The sequence below is a fragment of the Lygodium microphyllum genome, chromosome 2 (assembly GCF_053477565.2).
Source record: "Lygodium microphyllum isolate KBCC chromosome 2, Lygodium_microphyllum_v1.1.10, whole genome shotgun sequence".
Classification (NCBI taxonomy): domain Eukaryota; kingdom Viridiplantae; phylum Streptophyta; class Polypodiopsida; order Schizaeales; family Lygodiaceae; genus Lygodium; species Lygodium microphyllum.
In genome coordinates this window covers 158,755,485-158,779,639 of record NC_141136.1, presented here as the reverse complement: position 1 = coordinate 158,779,639, position 24,155 = coordinate 158,755,485, and the positions used below count along the sequence as shown (strand labels likewise).

Below are 24,155 nucleotides of genomic sequence, written 5' to 3'. Positions count from 1 at the left end.
GTCTAGGGGCATCACCTAAACCGGGTGTGGATTAAGGGGGGTACTCGGTAGGGGAGGTGAGGTGGTGGGGGGGAAGAGGGTCAGGGAATGGTGGGATGGTCGGAGGTACGTGGCGAGTGTGGGGGGGAATTGGTGGTCCTGGAAGGGGGGAGCTGTCAGTGCGTCCCCGAAGGAGGCAGTAAGAACTATGCGGTGTTGGATTTTTGGGGGAGGGGAGAGGGGTGGGGGGGGGGGGGGGAGGACAGCTTGCAACGTAATGGCGAGAGCTCAAGTTCTTGATTAACATGGTGACCATTGTACCAATAGTGAAAGTACATGGCCAAGGCTAAAGAAACAAGGTGCAATGTGAAACTTTCATTAAATTGAAGGTTTACAACTTAGAATTGAGTTACATTAAAAGTTTCGCCCAGTAAAAAGAGCTCACTTAGGGCACAGTTCACTTATCATTAATGAGTAAGCCATTAATTAGCTCTTAATACAAAACGTAATATGATTAAGAAGCAACTGGTTACTCATTTGGAAAGCATATCTTAGCTATTTGGTACTTTTTCTCTCTCATTTGGAGCAATCCAAGTTTGGAGACAGTCACTCTTCTCTTTCTTACCACAGAAAATTACAGATTTTAGCCATGGAATGAGCTTACAGTATAGATGGAGTGTGGATAGCAACAAATTTTTCTCCTCTTGGGATAGAGATTCTATTGGGCAACCTCGTAACTCCATATACAACAAGATATATTGTTTTTAAGCTAAATATATAAAAAAACAGACTATGATAGTACCATGGACTGAGATCCTTTTTTCTTCTTCGAGATCTCAAGCTAGTGCACTTTCTAGGCAATTTTGTCACAAAGAAGGCGACATTCTTGTAGTTTCATTATGAGAAACCCCCCTTGTTTGTGAAAGAAACAACACAAGACTGCATGGGGACTATGCCGGAGAGTTATCTCAACAAATACTCCATAAAATTTGATTCAAATGCTTACTACCATTTTTAGGGGTTGGCAGACTAAAGTGTTCATTCACAGTTTTGAACACTCAATAGTTGGTTGGAGACTAGTAGCATAGTTGTCTCTATACGTCGTACGGTACTCATCATACCATAGAATCCACACCATACTTTACCGTAAGGATCTGTATGAAAAACAGGTCGATCTTGGCCACCGCGCCTGTGCATCCTCCCGTGTTCCGCATGCGCTTTAATCCGGCACATTCCGCTTGCATGGCACTTTTGGGGGGATGGAAAGCCTTAAATACCTCATCTCACTCTCCTTTCTAGCTATACACTCCCCTCCTCCCTCCCCCACCCCCCCAAAAAACCCTCCTTGGATTCCATCCAGTTGGCAGCCCTCCTGGATTTTTGACCCCTCTTTGACCATTTGACAATTTTCTCATCTACAAAAGGTGCTCCTCTCCTCTATGCTTCCACACCAATTCAACAAGCATTTGCCATTCTCATCTTCCTCTCTTGGATCTTGAATTGACTTGTGATTTGTCATTCTGATCTCCCAACCCCTCTTTCCCGCACCCTATCAAAGCATTTGCCATTCTCGAATCTCATCTCCCATCCCCTCTATCCCACATCGTATCAAAGCATTTTCCATTCTCATCTCCCATCCCCTCTCTCTCTCTTGCTCTTTCAACTTTACCCCAACCCTCAGGCCTCTCCCTCTCTTTCAAGTTTGAAGTTTCAAGAGTCAAGACTCAAGAATCTCACTCTCCCCTCCCCTCCCCTCCCCTCCCCTTCCCTTCCCTTCCCTTCCCTTCTCTCTCTCTCTCTCTCTCTCTCTCTCTCTCTCTCTCTCTCTCCTGGGCCTCTTCATCTATCATCAGCACCATGACTCATGAGAAGCATGAGGCCTTCAATTTGCACGCAATTCATATGGAGAGGAACACAAAGAAGTCCAACTCCCACCACTGGACATGCAAGTATTGTAGGAAGCACTATACAAGTGGTGCAACTCGGCTTCTCCAACATCTTTCCAAGACGGGGGAGCAAGTTGCTCCATGCAAGGAGATCCCTCAAAACATCGCAAAGGAGATTCTCTTCAAGATGAGAGGGGGATCCTCAAGTCGAGGAAGTGGCTTATCGGCACTAACTCCTATGCCTACTAATGAGGAAGCATCGAATGTGGGCGTATCTTCAACCAATGCAAGAGAGGCCTCTACCATTGGTGGTGGGGGGTCCACATCCGCATGCAACTCCTAGTAAAAGACAAAGAGTGGAGGCTCATGTGACGCCGGAGAGACAATCCTTTCTCTCTCAAGCTCTCAGTCATATGCGTGGATCGTTTGCCTTTCTTAGAGAAAGGCAACGACTTACGAACATTAAAATTGTATGCATAGTAATTGAGTGCAATCTTACATTCAATGTCCTAAAGCAAGAGCAATGAAAGAATATGGTAAAAGCCATTGCCAATGTGGGTCCATGTGAAGAATGGACTGGTGTCACATACAACAACATGAGGATGAAAAAGATTGATGAAAAGGAGAGGATTGATAGAGCCCTTGATCCTATTCGAGCCACATGGATAAAATATGGTTGTTCCATTCTCACCGAGAGATAGAGTGATCCTAAGAAGCGGATCATCATCAACATACTCGTCTCATGTCCACTCGGCACTTATTTTTTCTAGGCCGTAGATACTAGCAAGAAGGGGAGAAAAACGATGCGCATTTTCATCTACTGCCACATATTCGGCAAGCTATCATTGAGGTATACATTTGTCATTACCTTTTAAATTTGTTTTACTTTCTTTCATTATTATAATTGATTTATGCATAACTATCTATCTCCCTATTTTAATCTCTCTAAACTCTAATATCTATCTCGATTCTCTCTTTTTTCCCAGGCCCCATCTCTCTTTATTCTTGAATCTTGAAAGATGGAACTTGAAAGGCTCAACTCTCTCTCTAACGTCCAAGTTTTGTTAGTATATTTACTTGTAATTTGTAAATTGTGGTTATAGGTGGGCCCCTCGAATGTGATACAAGTTGTTACCGACAATGCATTGAATTGTCAATGCATGGGCTGTTTGCTTGAGGCAGAGTTTCCCACAATTGTGTGGACTCCATGTGCAAGTCATTGTTTGGACTTACTTGTAGACATTGGGAAGCTGAAGTGGATGAAGAGAATGGTCTACAAAGCTACATCAATTGTCACCTTCTTGGAGTCGAAGAAGCCTTCTTCAACTCACTTTGCTTACATGTGGTTATTGCTAGAGTGCCCTTATGAGATGCGGTCCGTCAGATAGTGCTGTCTACTCTATGAAATGTGTAAGGTGAGCATAAGACAGGGGAGGCCAAAGCCATGCAACGCTTGTGCCTTAATGAGTAGTTTTGGCAAAAAGTTTGTGCCATTGTCATTGTCGTGACTTCCTTTTATAGGGTATTACGTATGAGTAATTGCAAGGGGTCTACCATGGGCCTTCTCATTCACTTCTCTAGAGCAACATTGGTGGAGGCATGTGCTTGTATAGTGATCACAAAGACACAACGTGCATACGTTTTTGAGATAGCAAAGAGGAGATGGGCATGGATGCATAAGCCCATCCATGGTTTTGCTACATTGGTACATCCGGCCTACAAGTTACCAATGGTCATGGATGATAGAGAGTTGCGTTCGAACTGGCTTGCTTATTTGACTCGTGTGATCCCTGTGGATGACTACAATGTAATGTTGGAGGAGCTAGGATGTGGCTTTTGCTTCTCCCGCTTGTTGGAGAAGAGAGTCACCTATGAAGCCTTTATTTTGGTGGTAAAACTTTGGATACGCATTGGAGACCCTTCAATCCTTAGCCATGAGGATCCTTGCCCAGGATTGCTCTTCAAGTCCGTGTGAGAGAAACTGGAGTGTCTATTCTCTTAGTCACACAAAGATTCAGAATCGGCTTAGCACATAACAGTTAGAGCGGCTAGTCTATTGCCGCACTAACTTACGTATGATGAGGGCTATGATGAGCATGGGTAGTATAAAGCAAGTAAAGTTTTAACACTTGACTATAAAATTTAAATTTTGTTGTTTTAAACTTTGAACTTTGAAGTTTATACTTTACAATTTAGACTTTTAAGCATTTACAATCTTACGTACATTGTATAGGTGAATGTTGATGCATTCAAGTTGACGGGCGACACTTTTCCGAGTGTACATCAGGAGGTGGACAAGGAAGAGGAGATGATTTTTGTAGAGCTCTATAGAGAGCTTATAGCAATAGATACTCGTGACACACGCAATTAGTGTGCTTGTTGGTGAGGAGTGCGAGTAGGTGGTAGCAAGGGCGAGGTCATTCGATGCCCTCCAACATTGAGAAGGGGTGGTTCTAGTGGCTTGCAAACATATGTAAGGCGAGGCTCTAGTAGCTCACATCCTATGCCTCATGATGACATCCCCCCTTGCCTACACAACCGCCACCTAGGGAGCCATCATTTGATAATGATGATAACCTCATCAGTGAGGATGAGTATGAGTATGTCTCATCATCTGATGCCGAGGAGTCATCTTCAGACTCTCTTGATGAGCACTCAGATGGTTCTGATGATGATGATGATAGTGATGCCTCATCATAGATTCATAGGTCTCTCTCTTTTTTGTATCTACTATCATTGTATCCACATGCAAGATGCCACTATGATACACTAGATTCTAGTTATAACTTGTATCACATGTTTTACGCAGCCCATGTGATCGCGATGGTCACCCTCATGTATTCATCTTATTTTGTAATGCAATGGCTATTTCCACTTTAACAATGTATTCTATCATTTAATGATTTATGGTTTTTTTTTAATCATGTTAAAACTTTTTTCGTACTAATATCGTACCGTACCTTATAAAATCATAAGGTACCATTTAGTACCATATTTTATCGTATCATACCTTTCGTACTTGACAACTATGACTAGCAGTGAAGGTGTCAAGGCCATTGTGCACCTGTGGATTAATTATGTCATGAGAAATCACTAAAATACAGCCATTTGTAATCAATTTCAAGCATATTTCAATAATCTAAAGAATTACTAAAAGGAGCGCTAAGCTTTGGGGCCAACAAGTGTCAATGTGTGATGCAAGAGCAGTCTAGCTTCAATTGTATGTGGAGTTTTCTTGCTGAATTTACTATTAAGCAAGAATATGGTGGCTTATAATCTTCTCGAGGAGCAAACACATGTATTTTGGTTTGCTATAATTTAATGACAGCAAGGGGCAAACGGTAAAAGATATCACACAACTGTGATAGTAGGAGTGAGGAACAAGAATTCCCTCTTGAAAGGCACTCAACACATGGTTTTGAGTGTCCATGACAGCAAGCAACAAATGTGATCAATGAGGATGCAGCTCAATCACATGTAATTCCACAAGTCCAAGGTACTCAGAAAGCAAGTGCAATGTCTATGGCACAATTAGCAAGTGATGTTATGAACTTGCAACAGTTAATTCAGCAACCTCAATTTGCTGAATTTATGCAATCGGTTCCTGATGTTAAAGGAAAAAAAGTTGCTTCACATTCTAAACAGCCAAGTGAGGCTCATGGGCAAACTTTTTTGCCAAGGGTATTGCATACATTGACACATGTAATGCCGAATGTGTAGGGAACTCCAGTTCAACTGGAGTGACTGGAGTAGATGTCCCCACAGGTATGATAAATCCCATAGGTGACACAACTCCAGCAGAACAACGAGATGGAGACTCTGCATCGGTACCTCCACAACAACCACTTGAGCCATGCTCTCTCAAACCTACATGAGAGCGAGGAGTAGTACATGTATCCTGAGCCAACCGCAGGCTCACTGCATCCACGTCTCCGCAGCATCCCCCAGAAGCACTCCCTAATTATTTCTGACAATAGGGCGAATGCAACCCCAATCTTCTATTGATAGGAATGTGTTTAGGGCATCCTTATTCCCTCATCCTACCAGCCAGTCTTCAGCTCTCACTTTCACATTGCTGCCCACACCTCTTCTCAGAGGACATCACCAGTTTGTGGACACTTCACAAGTGTTAATCTGCTGTCCACCTAATCTCACACTCCACACACCCTTTTTCAGGCTCCTGGAATGCATACACTGCTGCTGCCTTCATCCACCGTTAAACATCTACAGACTGATGCTGCTGCATTTCAGGATTTATCTAGAGTGCGATACATTTTGACATCACCTTTAGACACCTTTGCCCTAGTCCTAGGGATATGGAGGTTCGGGCCCCCCCGATTATATCATCTTTGTTGTCATTCAGTATTCTAAAGATTGTTTTCTCCTTGCTGTGAATAATGTGCAGCATATTCCCCGTGTACAGCAAACAATTCCTCCACCATCTACGCATCAAGGTTATTTTGGGGGTGTATCACTGTTTCAAGCTATGGATGCCACTGCACCTGCCAATGTGGGCATGCAAAATGCAGCTGGTTTTCAACCACCAATGCTAGGTGTTCACGGGAACTATCATGGGGCAATGCAGCCCCAAATGCACGCTAGCATGTATGGTAACATTGGTATGCAGCCAGATATGCAAACTGGAATGTTTGGTCACTTGGGAGGCACTATTGGACATATGTCAAATGCAAATGCAGCAACAGCATTACCAGGACCACTATTTTTGCAGACACCCGTATATGATCACTTGACTCCTTTGGATAAAGTTAAAGACTACAAAGAAGGTAGGGCAGCAGTCAAATACGAAACCTTTAATGGTATGCAGGATAGACTGAAGTTTCTGACCTTCATTCAACAATTTGATGCAGCCTACTCTGGGGGCAATTTTTTCGAGCCTTCAAAAGTGCGCAAGGCAACCATTTTTTAAAAAGGAAATGCACTTCAATGGTGGACAACCCTTTTGATGCAAGGCAAGGCACCAACAACTTGGGTGCAATTCAAATAGGTTTTCTATTCTCAATGGCTCACTTACACTTTTGAAGTGGATGTGACAACAGCTTGGCACAAATCAGATGCAATTCATTGTGCTGATTTGGAAGAGTACACAAACAAATTCTGGGTAGCCTTGTTGCAAGTTAGCTCTTTTCCTAAGGTCATGATAAATAGAGACCTATTGTTGTGTCTACCCAAACTATTGCACCAACACAAAAGTGACCAGCATGTCACAATTGACTAAAATTGTAAATACAGCTTATGCATTTATGAAAGGACGTGTCACATTAAGGGCAGCAAAGATGCTTCAAAGGACAATGCTAAAAATAAGGGCAACAAGATTGAGTTTTTGGGCAGCAAGTTTAAATCCTCCAAAAAGGGTCAACGTATTAAAAATTGGTCAAAGACATTCTTGCAAAAAGGCAGAAAAGGCAAAAGGTCATTTGCTAGTGCTAAGAAATTTGCTGAAAGAAAGGCATTGTATGATGCAAACAAATGCTATGTTTGTGAACAAGAGGGGCATATAACACACAAATGCCTAGAAGGTAAGTCTAAAAACCATGCAGATGACAATAAAGATTAGAAAGGCAAGAAGCATAACACTTCTACTATATTGGTATCCAATCTTGTTAGTGAGCAACCAAACATGGATCCTTCAAAGAGGTATGCCATGCATGGGGCAAAGTGAGAGATCAACATGCTTTAGTTTTATTTGATGCAAGAGCTTGCACCAACTTCATTCCCCAAAATTGCCAGCCATGTTGGGCATTAGAGCGAGTCACCCCTATCATTGGAAAACTCCAAATTCATTTATAATCATATGTGGATAGTGAAATTTTTCACATTATGCCATTGGAGAGTTGCGATGTCTTATTAGGTATTTCATGGTGTCATAGAGTGCATGCAATGATTGATGCATATAATAGGAAAATTGCTCTTTCTCATTAAGAAAGGCAACATGTTCTTGATATAAAGTTGAAGGGAGAGTATATTCCTCTTGTGTTTATTTCAGCAATATCTTCAGTAATGACAAATCATCTTTCCGCGTACTTAGTTTTTGCAAAAGATGTTAGTAAAGATTATGCTAAGTCTAGTGTTTCAATGCTGAATAATGAGTGGACGGAATTCTTAAGAATTCCAAGATTGTTTGTTTTTTTGGCTCCCTACCTAGAGAATTACCACCTAAAGGGCTAGAGGATCATTCTATTGACCTTGTGCTTGGTACTACACCTCCAAATAGACCACCCTATAGAGTGAGTGTTGCCCAACAACAAGAAATAATGAGTTAGGTTAATGAGCTATTGGAAAAAGGGTTGATTCAACCCAGTTCATCACCCTTTTGGTCACCTATACTCCTTGTGCAGAAAAAGGATGGTTCATGGAAAATGTGTATTGATTACCACACCATGAACAAAAATGCCATTAAAAATAGATTTTCTATACTGAGGATTGATGATATCCTTGATCGGTTAGAGGGAAGTGCAATCTTTAGCAAAATAGACCTTAAAAGTGGGTATCATCAAATATGTTTAAGGCCAAAAGATGTGCACAAGACAACTTTTAGGACCGCTTTTGGATTATGAGTTCTTGGTTATGTCATTTGGACTTACAAATGCACCTGCAATGTTTAATCGCATGATGGATCGAATTTTTCGACCCTACAAGTCCTTCATTGGCACATTTCCTCAAAGAATGAGACAAAACATTGGATGCATTTTACTATTTTGTTTAAGAAACTTAGGCCAGGGTCAAACAGATGCGGCAGCACTACAAACTATGACCAACCTTCCGCCACCTTTGTGTGAACAATAAAGCCGGAGGCACAATGTGCTACAAGAAGGTCAAGAGAGGTTTTTTCTTAGTCCAAGGATCTTTCGAGGGGGAGGGTCGGTAGAAAGAGGGTAGGTCCGGCGAAAAGAGAAAGGAAGTCTCAACCATTTAGGAGATGCCACATCAAAAGCACACCCCTTTGATATATCTCTGCCGCCGCTCATCTGAACCCAGCCTTAGAAAATACAAGTTGGTTATTAATGCAAAAATAGTGAATTCTTCATGTCAGATATTCACTTCTTAGGGCATATTGTCTCAAAAGATGGTATTAGAATGGATCTTGCAAAGTGGAAGCAATACGCAACTAGTCTCATTTGAGAATCTTGCATGATGTACACAACTTTTTGGGGCTATGTTCATACTAGAGAGGTTCATACACCACTTTGCTGAAATCGCTTCACCCCTTTATGCATTGCAAAAGAAGGGAGTTCCATCTACATGAGCTAAAAAGAAAATTGCAGCATTCAATAAGCTGAAAGAAAAGCTTACTTCGGATGCAATGTTAATCTTGCCAGATCTTCGAAAAGCTTTCCTTGTTCACTGTGGGGACTGCATTGGTGCAGTTCTAATGGCAAAAGGCCATGTTGTGGCATATGAGAGTAGAATTTTACAAGGTGTTGAGAAAAATTTGCAGGTTTATGAGAAAGAGTTACGTGTTGTAATTCATGCTCTTTTCACTTGGAAATACTATCTGCTAAGGGCTGATTTTTTTGTACAAAAAAATCATCAAACTTTGCGATATTTTCTCACTCAAACCAACCTATCTGAGAAGCATATGCGATGGACCAACTTTTTATCCATGTTTCACTTTCAGATAGTGTACGTAAAGCAAAAAGAACATTGTAGCCGAGATCAATGTTGGGTTTGACTCACCCCTACGCTCTCAGAGTAGTGTTGGTGATTCTCGACTAAACACTGGATACTTTTTGCTCTCCTTACGAGAGGTTTTTTCCCCCAAATTTATTGTCTTTTATTTTGTGTGGCTACGTTACACAGTTTGGCCATTTACTGTGTTTTACACCTTTTAGGTGTGAACACACTCTAGCAACCCTAAGGTTTAAGGGTTGTACTTTGTACTTGCACCTTACACTCTTTGAGTATTGCATTGGGAGTCATGTCTTCACTCACACACACTCTCTTCACTATCAAGTGTACTCTTAGTTGAGCTTCGATCTCTGTTTATTCTCTTACTTCTCGCATTCGGTATAAAAGTTGGCCCTCAGCTTAGCTCAGCCAGTGGCCATCATCTCTAGCTAAGCTCCTCGGCATTTAGCCTCACTCGCCAGTCCAGCTCCAACTATCGGCTCAATTCACCCACTAGCCTCTAGTCGCCTACAATAGCTCGTGCGTGCATGTGCCACCAATTCCGTGCGTAGTTGCCCTAAGCAGCACTTCTGTCTACACCGCTAATCTACCTATGCCTGCCCTCTGTCTATGCCACCAGTGCCACACACGCTCGCCAGCCCTAGTCCATCACCATAGACACCCCGCCAACCCTACGCTGCCTGGCCCAAATTAGCGCTCACCCTCTATGCAACCTACACGTCTAGCTCGGCCACCACCGAACTGCCACTTGTACGGCCAAGTCCAACACCACAGCTCAATTCGAGGTAAAAGAAAATTTTTGTCGATTATAAGTCAAATTTAATCTATTGGAAGGGGCTTTTGCTTGAGTAGCATATTTTTGTTCTTGTAGGTGTCCAGGACACGTTTATCACAAAGATTTTGTGAATTTCGAGTTAGAAATTTGGGGCTTTTGATGTCAACTCAGAGATTGGCAAATGTACATCAATGAAAATTTGTAATAGACTGAATTTGTGCAGTTTGGAACGAAACATTTTGGGGCTTTTGCGCTTTTTTGTACTACTGATCACTGTTTGCACCTTGGCTGGCATGTACATCAAACAGTTTCGACAAATTCTGATTAGATTTGCTAATTACAGCAAGCTGTTTGCTGTAATTTCTAGAAATTCTCAGATTTCCAAGTTGGTCCAGCTTGATGTATTGCTCTTGTGCTCCCTAATCAACGACATTTACCATGGCGAATCAGGGAGGTAATGTATTCACATATGTGTCCAAGGAGGATAGGTTGGATAGCAACAACTATTCTCTATGGTCTTTTATGATGAAAAATGTGGTGATTGCAAATAATATTTGGGATTATGTCAGCAGTGAAGAAATTCAGCTTGGAGTTGTGGCTCCTGCTACACCTCCTCCAAGAGAACATGGACAAAGGGCAACTCAACCTGCATGGGACACACAGGATGCTCAGGTATTGTTGCTAATTGCATTGGCAGTTCAATGGTCTATCATCCCCCACATTCAGTTTGTAGCTTCTTCACGAGAAGCATGGCTAACCTTACATGCGTAGCTTATGAATGTAGATGGGTATTACTCAGATGTGCAGTTGATCTCTACTACTTTGAATTCATTGCCGCCCTCATATTTGGCCTTTCATACGGCCTTGAATCTCACTATGAGGATTTTCTCACAGTCACTTACTTTCCTTTAATTTGTCAGTTTGCTCTTAGAAGAAGAGCAAACAAGAAAGAACAGTGGGGTGGATGTTATAACCTCTGAGCAAGCTTTTATGTCAAGGCAGAAGGGTAAGGGCAGCCAAGCAAAAAATGCTCCGTAAAGCTCTGGGACTTCACGTACTTCACAGAGCAGCAAGAAATAGGGGGGCAAGCCAAGAAGAGCCAAGTGCCACTATTGCAAGAAGCCAGGTCGTTACATCACAGAATGTAGAAAGCACATAGCCAAGGAGAAGAAGTAGTCAAAGATATTTGTTTTTTATCCACCTTCCACTGCTACACGGAGTCCACATCTTTTGTTGCAAACTGTGACTATTATTTCTATACATGCAATTATGATTCTTCTTGGGCTAATAGAGCATTTAGCTATACTGAGAATGCGAGCACATGGTTCTTTGGTAGCAATACTTCTACGCATATCACATCGTGCAGGGATTTGTTTTCCTCCGTTATTGTAGCTCCTATTGGCAAGTCTATGCAATGTGCCAACAATGCGTCATACCTTGTTAGAGGTATTGGGGAGACTGTGTTGACAGCCATTGATGGCTCTATTCTCCATTTGCAAAATGCATTATTTATGCCAAGTGTATAAAGAAGAATTTGTTATCTATTTCTTCTTTGGTAAAGTGTGATCTACAAGTCACATTTGATAACAGATGTATGGCCAGAGATAAATAACACATGACTTTGGTTTTGATTGGCACTTTATGTCATGGGTTATATGGGTTAGATGCTTATTCAATTGATCGGTCAGTCTATCTAGCATCTACTCTGACTCTTACTATGTCACAGGTAGAGTTATGGCATGCTCACATGGGACATATAAACTATGGCAACTTGGTGCTTATGCAGCGTACATAGATGCTTGATGCCTTATCTCTCTTGGAGAGACCTCTTGAGCATATATGCGAGGGATGCATTTTGGAAAAAATACTTCATTTTTCGTTTCCTGGTGATGTTGGTTTTAGAGCAACTATCAGATTATAGATTGTGCATTCGGATATATATGGCCCTATACAGACAAAGTCATTGGGTGGCTATTACTATTTTGTCACCTTCATTAAATACTTTACTTGTTTTTGTTGGGTCTACTCTTTGGTGAAAAAATCAAAGGTATATGGTGCATTTTTGGCTTTTGTAGCACTTGCTGAAAATCAATCTAGCTACAGGATTAAGACTCTTTGTTCGGACCGAGGGGGGGAATACATATCTTCTATGCTAAATAATTTTTTGAAGGAGAAAGGCATCGTCCATCAGTACACTACTGCTTATACTCCACAGCACAATGGGGTTGTAGAGAGGAAAAATCTATTACTCATGGAGATAGCCAGATATATGCTGAAAGCAAAGAGTTTGCCACATAGTTTTTGGATGGAAGCAATTATGTGTGCTTGCCATGTTTTGAACAATTGTCCTGCCAAGGCATTAAAGAATGTCACGCCTTTTGAGGCTTGGAATAGCTAGAAACCTTCTATTGGACATTTTTGTACTTTTGGGTGTCTTGCATATGCTCACATTCCCAAGGTACTAAGAAAGAAATTGGATAACAAGGCTGTTAAATGCATTTTTATGGGATATAGCAGTGAAAGTAAAGGATATAGATTATATAATCGTGTCTCTAAGAAGGTATTTATTAGTAGGGATGTGGTTTTTGATGGAAAAATCAGATTTATCCCTTGTTGGTTTTGATACATATCAAGCTGCCAATTATGTATTTGAAGGGATGCTGCCCATTTCTTTTGGTGATACAGGTGAAGCTTCAACAAGTGAACTTAATTTTCAGCCAACTGCTTCATTGGATAATGCAGAAAATTGGCCTATGGCTGATCTAAATATTCAGCAAGATGCTGAATTTGAAGTTCAGCAAAAGCTTGTACACAGTCAGGAAGCTAGGCAAATGCCTAGATGGTACTTGCAGACTATGAAAGATAGTCATTTGGATGCTCCTATTGCTAGTCGTACTGGAAGGCAAGCTCATCTGCATGATGGTGCACATACAATGGAGTTTGTTATGGCAGCAAATACACTTGATGTGAGGAGCCTGAATGTTTTGAGAATGCATAACATAGTATGCATTGGATGGTAGCAATGCAACTTGAGTTTGATTCTATCATAAAGAATCACACATGGGATTTAGTGTCCTTGCCTGTTGGGAAGAAAGCCATTGGTACAAAGTGGGTCTATAAGCTGAAAAGAAATGCAAATGGATCCATTGACGAATATAAGGCTAGACTTGTGGCCAAAGGCTACGCACAAAAGAAAGGCATTGACTATAAGGAGACATTTGCTCCTACATCTTGCACGGCTACCATTCGGTCTATGGTTGCTTTGGCTGCCCATTATGGATGGATTGTGCACTAGCTTGATATAAAGACTAACTTTTTACATAGGGAACTTCAACAAGAAGTATATGTACAGCAGCCCATTGGTTTTGCAGTTGTGGGATCCAAACACTTGGTATATAAGCTAAAAAAGGCTTTGTATGTTTTAAAGCAAGCTCCCGAAGCTTGATATGCAAAAATTGATGCTTTTTTACTTAACCAAGGGTTCATTAACAGATCATTAGAGTCTATACTTTACGTATGTAAAGAGGAGGGATCCTTATTGGTCATATCTCTTTATGTTGATGATATTTTACTTAAAGAGACACATGCTAATTAGATTTCAGCATTCAAACAAAATTTGTAACAAACTTTTGAGATGTCAAATTTGGGGCCTTTGTACTATTATTTGGGCATTTAGTTCATTCATGATGCTAGAGGTATTGGATTATCACAATCTAGATACATTGGTAAACTTCTTGAGAGGTTTGGCTTAGAGTATTGCAAGCCAGTTTGTACATCAATGGAACCTAAACTCAATCTATCCTTGCATGATGACAGTGATTTGTTTGATATCCATAAGTATGCTCTAGTAATTGGATGTCTCACTTACTTATACAACAAAAGGCCAGACATTCAATTTGCAGCTTCAGCCCAAGCAGATATATGCACCAGCCTCGCATGTCACATTGGCAAGCTGTGAAGCTTGTTTTTCATTACTTGCAAGGTGCTAGGACTCTTGGTTTGTTTTATGCCAAGGGGAGACCACTGCAACTACATGCTTACAATGATTTAGATTGGTCTCGTGATTTTGATTCACGTCACTCTACGAGTGGTAATTGTTTCTTTCTTGGCTCATCTTGCATTTCTTGGCTTAGCAAGAAACAATTCACTATTACTACATCGTCATGTGAAGCTGAATTCAAGGCAGCTTTCACTACCACAGTTGAATGTGTATAGCTGAGACGTTTGTTGACTGATTTAGATGTATTTGTCATGGAGCCTACTCCTTTGTTTACTAACAGTCAGAGTGCCATTGCAGTGGCACAGAACCCAATGTTTTGTGCACGCACAAAACACATAGAGATCCACTATCACTTTATCAGAGAGAGTCTACATGCATGTGATATCAGCCTTGTCTCTTGTCCTACCACCAGTAATGTGATAGACATCTTCACCAAAGCTCTTCCTCGTGAAAAATTTAAAGCAATCTGCAATGCTTTAAACTTGATCTCCTTTGGTGGATGATCCTTGTATATTGATCTCTCTTTACTCCATGGGGTTTTGTTGGCTTTGACTCACGCCTATGCTCACAAAGAAGTGTCGGTGATCCTCGATAGAACACTGGGGCATTTTTTACTCTCCTTACAAAAGGTTTTTTCCCCCAGATTTATTCTCTTTTATTTTATGTGCCTATGTTACACAGTTTGGGAACTTATTGTGTTTGACACCTTTCGAGTGTGAACACACTCTAGCGACCCTCAAGTTTAAGGGTTATACTTCGTACTTGCACGTTACACTCTTTGATTATTCCATTGCGAGTCGTGTCTTCACTCACACACACACTCTTCACTATCTACTATACTCTCAATTGGGCTTTGATCTTTGTACATTCTCTCACTTCTCACAATCCATTGTCTAGGAAATCACAAGTTTCAGCATTGTCTATAGCATATCATCATGAGTTAGATGAGATAAAGACACAATATCAGAAGATGAGGACTTTGCTAGAGTCTATGATCTATTATTAGATGGTCAATACCATGAGTATTATACTCTTAAAGAGGGCTTTCTTATGATGCATGGTCGATTATGTGTAACAAAGCAGTTAAGGGCCAAGGTTATGGTTGAAATTCATGCATCTCCGTATGAAGGCATCATGGCATTGAAGCTACAATGGAAGCAATTGGGACTTTCTTTTATTGGCCAGCTTTGAGACATGATGTAGATCACTTTGTGTGCACATGCATTGTATGTGAAAAGGTGAAGTTTGGCCAATAGAAGATATCGTGTTTATTGCAACCCTTGCCTATTACTAATAGATTATGGGACAGCATAGCCATGGATTTTATCTTGGATCTTCCTAGGACACTTACAAGAAATAATGGTATATGGATCATTATTTGCAAGTTTAGCAAATAGGCTCATTTCATTCCGGTGAGGAAAAAAATAACTATGGATCATATGACAAGGTTGTTCATACAGAATATCTTTAAATATTAAGGCATGTAGCAGTCTATTGTGAGTGATTGGAATCCTCACATGACGAGTCTCTTTTGGAGAGGCATTTTTGAGAATATAGGTATCACCCTATTCATTCACAAACAGATTGGTAGTCTAAAGAAGCAAATACTACTATGACTCTCATGAAATATGCCTATAACAACACAATGCACAGTTCCACTAGGAAGACACCATTTAAGGTTGTGCAAGGGGGGAAGAAAGTCCCACCCATTTTGCATACAAAAGATAAGATATTTAAAGTCAACAAGTATGTTGAGAGTTTAGATAAAGCTTATGCTAAAGTAAAGATAGCTCTCCAAAAGACCCAAGCAAAACCAAAAAAAAAAAAAGTTGATCGTCACCCTAGAGCTTTGGCATTTACAAAGGGCAATTGGGCCTTGTTACGCTTTGAAAAGTCTAGGTTAAAGAAAATGAAGGGTAAAGGGTATCTTTTCCCTAAACTTAGCATGAGGTATTATGGGCCTTTCCAAGTGTTGCAAAGAATCAATGAGATAGCTTACAGGTTGAAGCTACCGAAAACATTGTGGCAACCAGAGGTTGAGGGACTTGATGAAATCTTGGTTCTTGAGCAAATATTGGCACATAAGGAAAGGAAGATCAAGGGTAAAGTCTCCCGTCGCTACTTGGTGAGGTTTCAAAACTATGCACCTCTTCATGCAAAATGGATGGAGGAGAATGATTTCGTAGAATCACCTCATTTGTTACAAGTTTACCTTGATTCTTTTCAGTTGGAGCAGACTTCAGTCTATAGCTCAACAAAGCGTAGATTTGAAGCATTACATGATGCTCAAGAGGGGGGTGGTGCTTCTACTTCCTTAGTACAGATATACTCACATATCTAGAGGTTGTTTTGAGATCTTTCAAATTTCATACAGATACGTCTATGATCATTCTACTAGACACATGTTTCTACAGTTATATCTGGTTATTTGCTAGTGCAGTGAGTACCATTTTCATAGTTGTGGATCTGTACAATTGTGATTGGTTGTATACTAATACAGTAACTACCATCTTTTTTTTTAATGTACATTACTAGAATATGGCATAATAGCAATGTCTCATATACGGATAATTTTACATTGGTAGTACATAGAGTAACAGCAGCATACGTGGTTACTTGGTTATTTACTATGGTATGTTGGATCTTAACTATGTGCAATTAGGATTGCTTGCGACGTTTCAAGAGGAGGGTATGTCATGAGAATGAGAAACGAACTTAATGATTTAATAAAACTTCACAAAGATTTTGAACTTTAATTTTGGTATCCTTAGTTCTTGGTATGGTAATCATTGTACCAACAGTGAAGGATTTGATACTAGGCCATGCGGTAGACAAGTATGCAGGACACGTGATACATAGCTAAGGCTAAAGGAACAAGGTGCAATGTGAAACTTTCATTAAATTGAAAGTTTGCATCCTAGAATTTAGTTACATTGAAAGTTTCACCCAATAAACAGCTCACTTAAAGCACTTAAGTTATTAAGTAAGCCCTGAACTAAAGTTTTATGTAGTGAGTAGCTCACTTATGATTAATGACTAAGTCATTAATTAGCCCTTAATCAAAAACGTGATATGATTAAGGAGCAAATGGTTACTCATTTGAAAAGCATATCTTAGCTATTTGGGACTGTTTTTCTTTCATTTGGAGCAAGCCAAGTTTGGAGATTGCTATTCTTTTCTTTCTTGCTGTAGAAAATTGCAGATTTCAGCCATGAAATGGGCTTACATCATAGATAAAATGTGGACAACTATCAATTTTTCTCCTCTTGGCATGAGGACTCCATTGGGCAGCCTCATCAACTCCATATACAACAAGGTATGCTGTTGTTTTTTAGCTAAATATCAAAAAAACGAGCTATGACAGCACTATGGGTTGAGATCCTTTTTTTTCCTTCAAGATCTCAAAACCTAGTGCACTTTCTACACAATTTTGTCGCAAAGAAAGCAACATTCTCACAGTTTCATTGCAAGAAGGTCCCCCCTTTTGTGAGAGGAATATTGTGGGACTGCATGGGGATTATATAGAACTATTATCTTATTAAATGCCCCGCGAAATTGGGTTCAAATGCTTACTATCATTTTTAGTATTCGGCAAGCTGAAGTGTTTATTTGTAGTTTTGAACACTCTATAGCCAGAGACTAGCAGTGAAGGTATCAAGGCCATTGTGCACACATGGATTAGTTGTGTCATGGGAAATCATTGAAATACAACCATTTGTAACCAATTTTGTGCCTATTTTAGTAATCTAAGAAATACCAAAAGAAGTGCCAAGTTTTAGGGCCAACAAGTGTGAATGTGTGGTGCAGGAGCACTCTAGCTCCAGTTATGTGTGGAGTTTTCTTATTGAATTTACTATTAAGTTGAATTAAGTATTTGCTAGAATGTGGTTTATTGCCCTTTGGGCTTTCAAAGGCCAATTCACAATCTATCATTCCTTCTAGACAATTTTTGGAAAAGCTTCCTTTGTGCATCAATTCCCTTTATTTGAAACACTTGGATTTTAATGGTTACATGGGACAATTGCTTGATTACTTCTTGTTAGACTTTCCATCGAGCAGCAATCGCTCCTTTGAGCAATTGATCAGTAATGTATAGCAGGTTGCGCAACAATAAGGTATTTACCATGCATCCCTTTGTGGACATGGCAAGTAGGTATCAGAGGAACTTTTAGCCTTGGTTTGTTCATTGCATCTTGAGTCACGAGATGATGCATTTTTGCCCGCATTAGCCACAGGATTGGTTGACCTTATTCGGCAATTCTAGTTGAGATCTTACCAGCAAGTGAAACTGAAATCTCTAACTGAAAACTTGCAAAATGTCTCTTGCCAAACCTAGAAATTCTTGCAAGGTTTGCACCCTTCCCCCACGCAGCAGAATATGGTTAGACTCTAGGACTCAAAGGGCAACATGATCATGGATCTGCAGACTATTATTCAAATGTGTGGATCTTCTTGGCTCAGCCCAGACCCCTTCTGCACAAATATGTGACCCTTGTGCAGCTTTCTATCATTTGGTCAAGGATCATGTTTCACACGGCATCCATGATGCCTTGGAAAGTGACATCTATGAAGACAAGGTGATGGATGTATTATTGCATTTACACCCACGAATAAAAGTCCTAGTTGGGATGGCCTCACTAATGAGTTTTTTGACACTTATGCCACCAGTTTGGTGAAATCCTTGACCACCATGTGCCAATAGGTCTGGGAAACAGGACTTATGCCAACATCACGGAAAGAGGGAGTCATTAAATTGATCTTGAAAGTGTCCTCTCCCTTCATGTTGAAACATTGGAGACCCATCTCTCCAATGGGATCGATGTATAAAATCTTCTCCAAAGTCTAGGCCAATCACCTCCACAAGTGCCTTACTAACTTTGTGCAGCCAATCAGTATGGATTCATCAAGGGCAGGAACATATTGCATAATGTACTAGATGTATAGATGGGGATCAACTATGCCAAGCACTCTAACCAAAACATGGTCTTACTCCAACTAGACTTGGAAAAGGCATTCGATTATCTAGATTGGTCTTTCATTGCATAACTTATGCATATCATGGGATTTGGGCCATGCATGTCCCAGTTGATATCAGGATCAGTGCTAATGCATCCTCCCGAGTCCTTTGTTTTGTGCTTTGGCAACTCATTTGGTGCTTACTACGTTATCTCATATGGTGGTCACTAGGCAGTTGTCTGGTATGTCCCTTCCTTTTGGACAACATTTTATTGCACAATCATTGGCCGATGATACCTTCATGATCCTCAATGCAGAAAGGGATACTCTCCGTAAGGCATTGGATGTCTAGGATCTCTTTGGTCATGCTATAGTACCTAAGAGAAGAAGAGAGATGGAGAAGGAATTGGTACATGGTGGCGCTGTCATTGAAGCAAACAACACTATGAACAACTCTGGGATGGTGACCTGAGAACAAAGAAACAACCAACCTTCTCACATCAAGTCGACAAATCTAGTTTTCTGAGCTTGGATACATTACTAAGTTACTTGATTCATTTTTATCATTAGGAATTTTAGAGTGGAGAGAGTTAATCATTTCTGTGGGTGAGAATAATCTTCCTTGGAAGGGACCCAGCCATTCCATGTCAATGTGGTGTCCTGCAGTCTAGCTGCTATGACTTTACTGTGACAGAATTGTGTGTCTATCTTTTGAAGTGCAAGTCGATGCTTAAAGCAAGAGTTTAAGGTTTAAATCAGTCACTTTCTGCAAATCACAAAGGTCAGTAGTTAACTTTCACAACCTTGAAGGTCCTCAACCAAACACCTAGCCTGAGGCTATACTCTGTGCTCCCTCTTCTCAAGTGATATTGTCTACTCATCTACCCTTAAAAAGACCATTTTGAGAGCTTTTTTTGTAGTATTTTGTGGTGTTTATCAAAGCTTTATACGCGCTCCAAGCCTTCACAATTGGAAATGGAATGGCTCTGTGCAGGGAATTGTAGCCGGGCTTTTAGTGCAGAATGCTCTGAAATACCTACTTGGATTTGGCCATGTTTCAAAGTATTTGGTAAATTCATCTCATATGCTTATATCAACCCTATGGAAAAGAGCAAGTTCAAGTTTTGTAAGACATTTGCTCATTGACATGTACCAAAATGGTCATGTTTCTGGCATTTTGTTAACTCATTCCTTAGGTGCTAATTTTGAAGACAGAGAGTCAACATATAGATTTTTCAAGGAAAGCTTATTCATGAACATGGTTTTGTTATGGATAGGGTTATGGTGCACTAAAATATTATTTTCCAGCAATGGAGATGTGACCAAAGATTTTTAATTGCAAGCTTATTCATGAACATGATTTTGTTATGGATAGGGTTATACTGCACTAAAAGATTATTTTCCAGCAATGGAGATGCGACCAAACCCACAGTGCTCAAATCAAGCTTGCCTAGATCGCCAGGTGCACAGTTACTTTTCTCTGGAGAACAATCAGGACTTTATTACAGCCTTATCAGTCTTATTTATTATTTATTTATTTATATAGCAACCTACAGAGATAATACCAAAAACCTTCTTTATCATTGACCAGCCAGTAGGGGTCTTTTGATCAAACCCCTGAGCTTTTTAAATAGTTTCTTTGCTTAAACTCGATCAAATAAACTTATCAAATTTAATGAAGATTCTTGATGTTTGATAAATTGGCAGAAAGAATACAATGCAGGAAAGCCTGCAAGAGATGCAGCAAAAGCTGCATTAGAAGCTTTGAAAGCTGAAGCAGAAGCGTCTGCCAGCATTCCTCTGCATGCAGAAAATGAATGGAATATAAGGTGAACTTAATGTTGTGAACAAAAGCTTTTTCAAAAGTTCCCCTCTTATGATTGTTCATAATGAGGGTGTGTTTGATCGTATTGATGGTGTAACCTGCTAAGATTGCTGCCTCATTGTGAGTTTACTCAATTATAGCTGCATCAGACGAAATATGCTCTCTCAGAACTGATAGTACTCAGTTTTAACTCTTCTTGTTTGTTTATTGGCTTCATGAGTTAGCGACCAAGTAGAGTCCATGTTCTTATGTAATTATGTTTGACAAGTTAAGGTCCTGATAAGTGTGAAGTTTGTTGACAGTGTAGTAGGAGACGATTATGAGGCTACACTGTCAAAAGCAAGCCCCACAACAGCAGGTCTCTCTCTCTCTCTCTCTCTCTCTCTCTCTCTCTCTCTCTCTCTACCCCCAAAACATGTGTGGCGTGTGTGAGAGCACACAAGCAAGCACCTGAGCACCTATGTGGCTGTGTACATGCCACAGAAAAAAGGTTTCACTTGTAGGTGTGCAATAATGAGGACTTGACATGTTGCGCCACCTGTATGTGTACATTGTTGAGACTTGGACACTGTTAAATAATTAACAGTGGCCTTACTGGCCCTGCACAACAACACACACGCCCCGTCCCTCCCCCGGGCATTTTTGTCTCATGTTTCCCTTAAGAAAGCCCTGATAATGCTTGTGCATCTTATCAGAAAAACTGCCAGATGGATTAACATGGGAACTACCAAATGCTGATTTGGAGAAACCACCCTCAGAAGAGGCTTTTGTCACAGTCAATGTAGATCTGGATGATTTGCAAAAGCAATTGGAGGCTTTGAATGCTGAGTTAGAGTGACAACAGCTACTAATTGTAGGACTTCACTTCCTGCCATATTCATCTCAGGCAAGAAAAAGTTCCCACCCTTCCACATTCTTTTTGAGTGTATCAACATAATGACTGCTCATATGCTTATTCTGTGTTGCGGCTTGAAGCAAACTCAATGCTTAACAGTATATCCTAAAACCCAAAAGATGCTGGCAACCATCCGTAATGGGAGAGCAGCGTCGAATTTGGCGAGAATGCAGCACAATTGAGTTTTTTTCATGTCTGTAATCAACATTCTAGGAAGGCACTTGTTAAAGTCCAATGCTAAAACTATCCCTTGATTGGAGAATTCCCGTCAGGTTTCGTTATTATTGAATAGGATAAGCATCACATGGGTGTCCAGTAATCTTCAGAATGCAAAGTTTTCCCACAATCTGCAAATGGAACTCTTACTGCTTATTGAAGAGTGTCTGTATGGTCTGTGACATGTTCCAATGTTGGCGTGTTGATTATGGCCACATATGAATGTGTAGCATTAATAACATATTTCCATATGTAAAGTTCTCCATCATCGAATCTCCAATTTCTACTATGATCTATTTATGGTTTTATTAATGTATATAGAGCTCCTATATTTCACTTCCTATCGTTAGCGCCAACGTGCAATGCCTTTTTTATGGGTTGTAGAGGCCTCCTGGAGGCATTTTGATTTTCATAGAAGGCATTCCTAGAAGGGGAAGAAAAACATTATAACCTGCTGTTGAAGGGAAATCCTTTTAAAGACCTTGCTGGAGCAGGGTGCTTGCAGAGGAATTGTTCACTGACCAAAGTGTCCTTTTATGAGTGATGACGGGAAAGGATGTGGATATTGAAAACAAAAGAAAACAATCCAATCTTGGGATGAATGTGCTGAGCGATAGGAACCCCCCCCCCTCTCACTACGAAGGCGAAAGAGAAGCCCAGAGCCTTGTCTCCCATCATGTTGCTACCATGGACCGTGATTGTGAGCTATGCTGTGGCGAACCAACTGAAGTGCCTAAAACTCGGCGTCGAGAGGGGCTCAACAAACAGAAAACAAGGAGGCACCGAGGAGAAGCCTCAAAATTCACATCTTCAGCCCAATTAGAATTGGTAGTAGGCCGTGCAATGTCGATCCTTAACTAAAATACAAGCTAATATGTAAGTGCTAGAAGAATATCAAATGAATTTTCACATGCCAATGCTGAATTCACATTGAGATGCTTTTGCCATACCTTGGAAAATGAAAGGTACATCTACATGTATATGAAGCAAAAGAATATGAAACGTTCAAAAAACATTCTTAGTCTAAAGTAAAACCAGCTCAAATGCTCAACATCAAGGATTAGCTTGAGAATAAATAAGCTAACTAGCTTAAGGATCCTATTGGATGACCAAACTAACTAGCCTAAGGACTCTAATAGGTGACTAGTCTATGGAATCACCATTGAACCCCACCTCTTGTAATAGGTAGCTACAAGAAGAAGATATAACTAGTGTGGTGTCTTGTGAGAGACCATGGACATTAGATAAGCACAAAATTTGAAGTGCATTGTAGTAGATTCAATGGATTAGCCAATCAAGCATAGATGAGGTAAAAGTGGAGAGGTTCAAAAATGGAACCCCCTCTTGATTGCCAAGAGGGATTAGGCTGGCCAATTGTTGATGTGCTCAAGGATCCCATAGACTTTGATTGACATTCTCCTTGGCAGTGAGTGTGAAATGTATTCTTTTTAGATTATGTTATGTAAATAAGGATAGAGGATCATTTGAGAAAGTGTGTTCACCCTTTAGCTCAATGGGTTGATGCAAGTGGATAATATTGTAATTAGGAGTTAAAACTCAAGCATAAGGCCTTGCACCAACTCAAAATTTGACATTGCATTGCAAATTTGCCATTGATGATTAGCTCAAGACAAGATGGGTCCACAAGCTATGGTTCTAAACCTTGAATAAGTCCCCACAAACCTTAGGATTCTAGAACTTGTTGAATTAAATTTGACGAAGTGGTGAAAGTTGGACCTATTGAAGTGAATATAACCACTAAAAGCATTTTTTGTTGTAGGACATGAATGTGAGAGCTAAAAGTCATGTTTTTTTGCCCTATGCTACTATAGCTAGTCATTTGCATCTTGTTGGTTGTATTTTGTTTTGATCTACTTAGTTATCAAAGAGCCATTGTATTTTTCTATACATACTGTGTTTTCTCAATCCTAGTGCCATCCACGCATCTTGGGATGTGTATTTGGTAGTTTCTAATA

General features: G+C 40.3%; 1 protein-coding gene across 5 annotated transcripts in view; it reads left to right on the top strand.

Annotated features, from left to right (window-relative positions):
* Positions 1–22,486, top strand: part of LOC148040533 (NAD(P)-binding Rossmann-fold superfamily protein) — a 164,743-nt gene extending 142,257 nt beyond the window's left edge. For 2 of the 5 annotated variants that reach the window (XM_087700490.1, XM_087700497.1), the window contains exons 10-14: positions 20,238–20,312; positions 20,619–20,705; positions 20,951–21,072; positions 21,371–21,426; positions 21,764–22,486. In XM_087700490.1, the coding sequence (XP_087556616.1) occupies positions 20,238–20,312; positions 20,619–20,705; positions 20,951–21,072; positions 21,371–21,426; positions 21,764–21,906 (483 nt within the window). In that variant the 3' untranslated portion in view covers positions 21,907–22,486. The remainder of the gene's footprint in view (positions 1–20,237; positions 20,313–20,618; positions 20,706–20,950; positions 21,073–21,370; positions 21,427–21,763) is intronic. The other 3 variants (XM_087700505.1, XM_087700481.1, XM_087700471.1) reach the window with 3 other exon arrangements.
* The last annotated feature ends 1,669 nt before the right edge of the window (positions 22,487–24,155 follow it).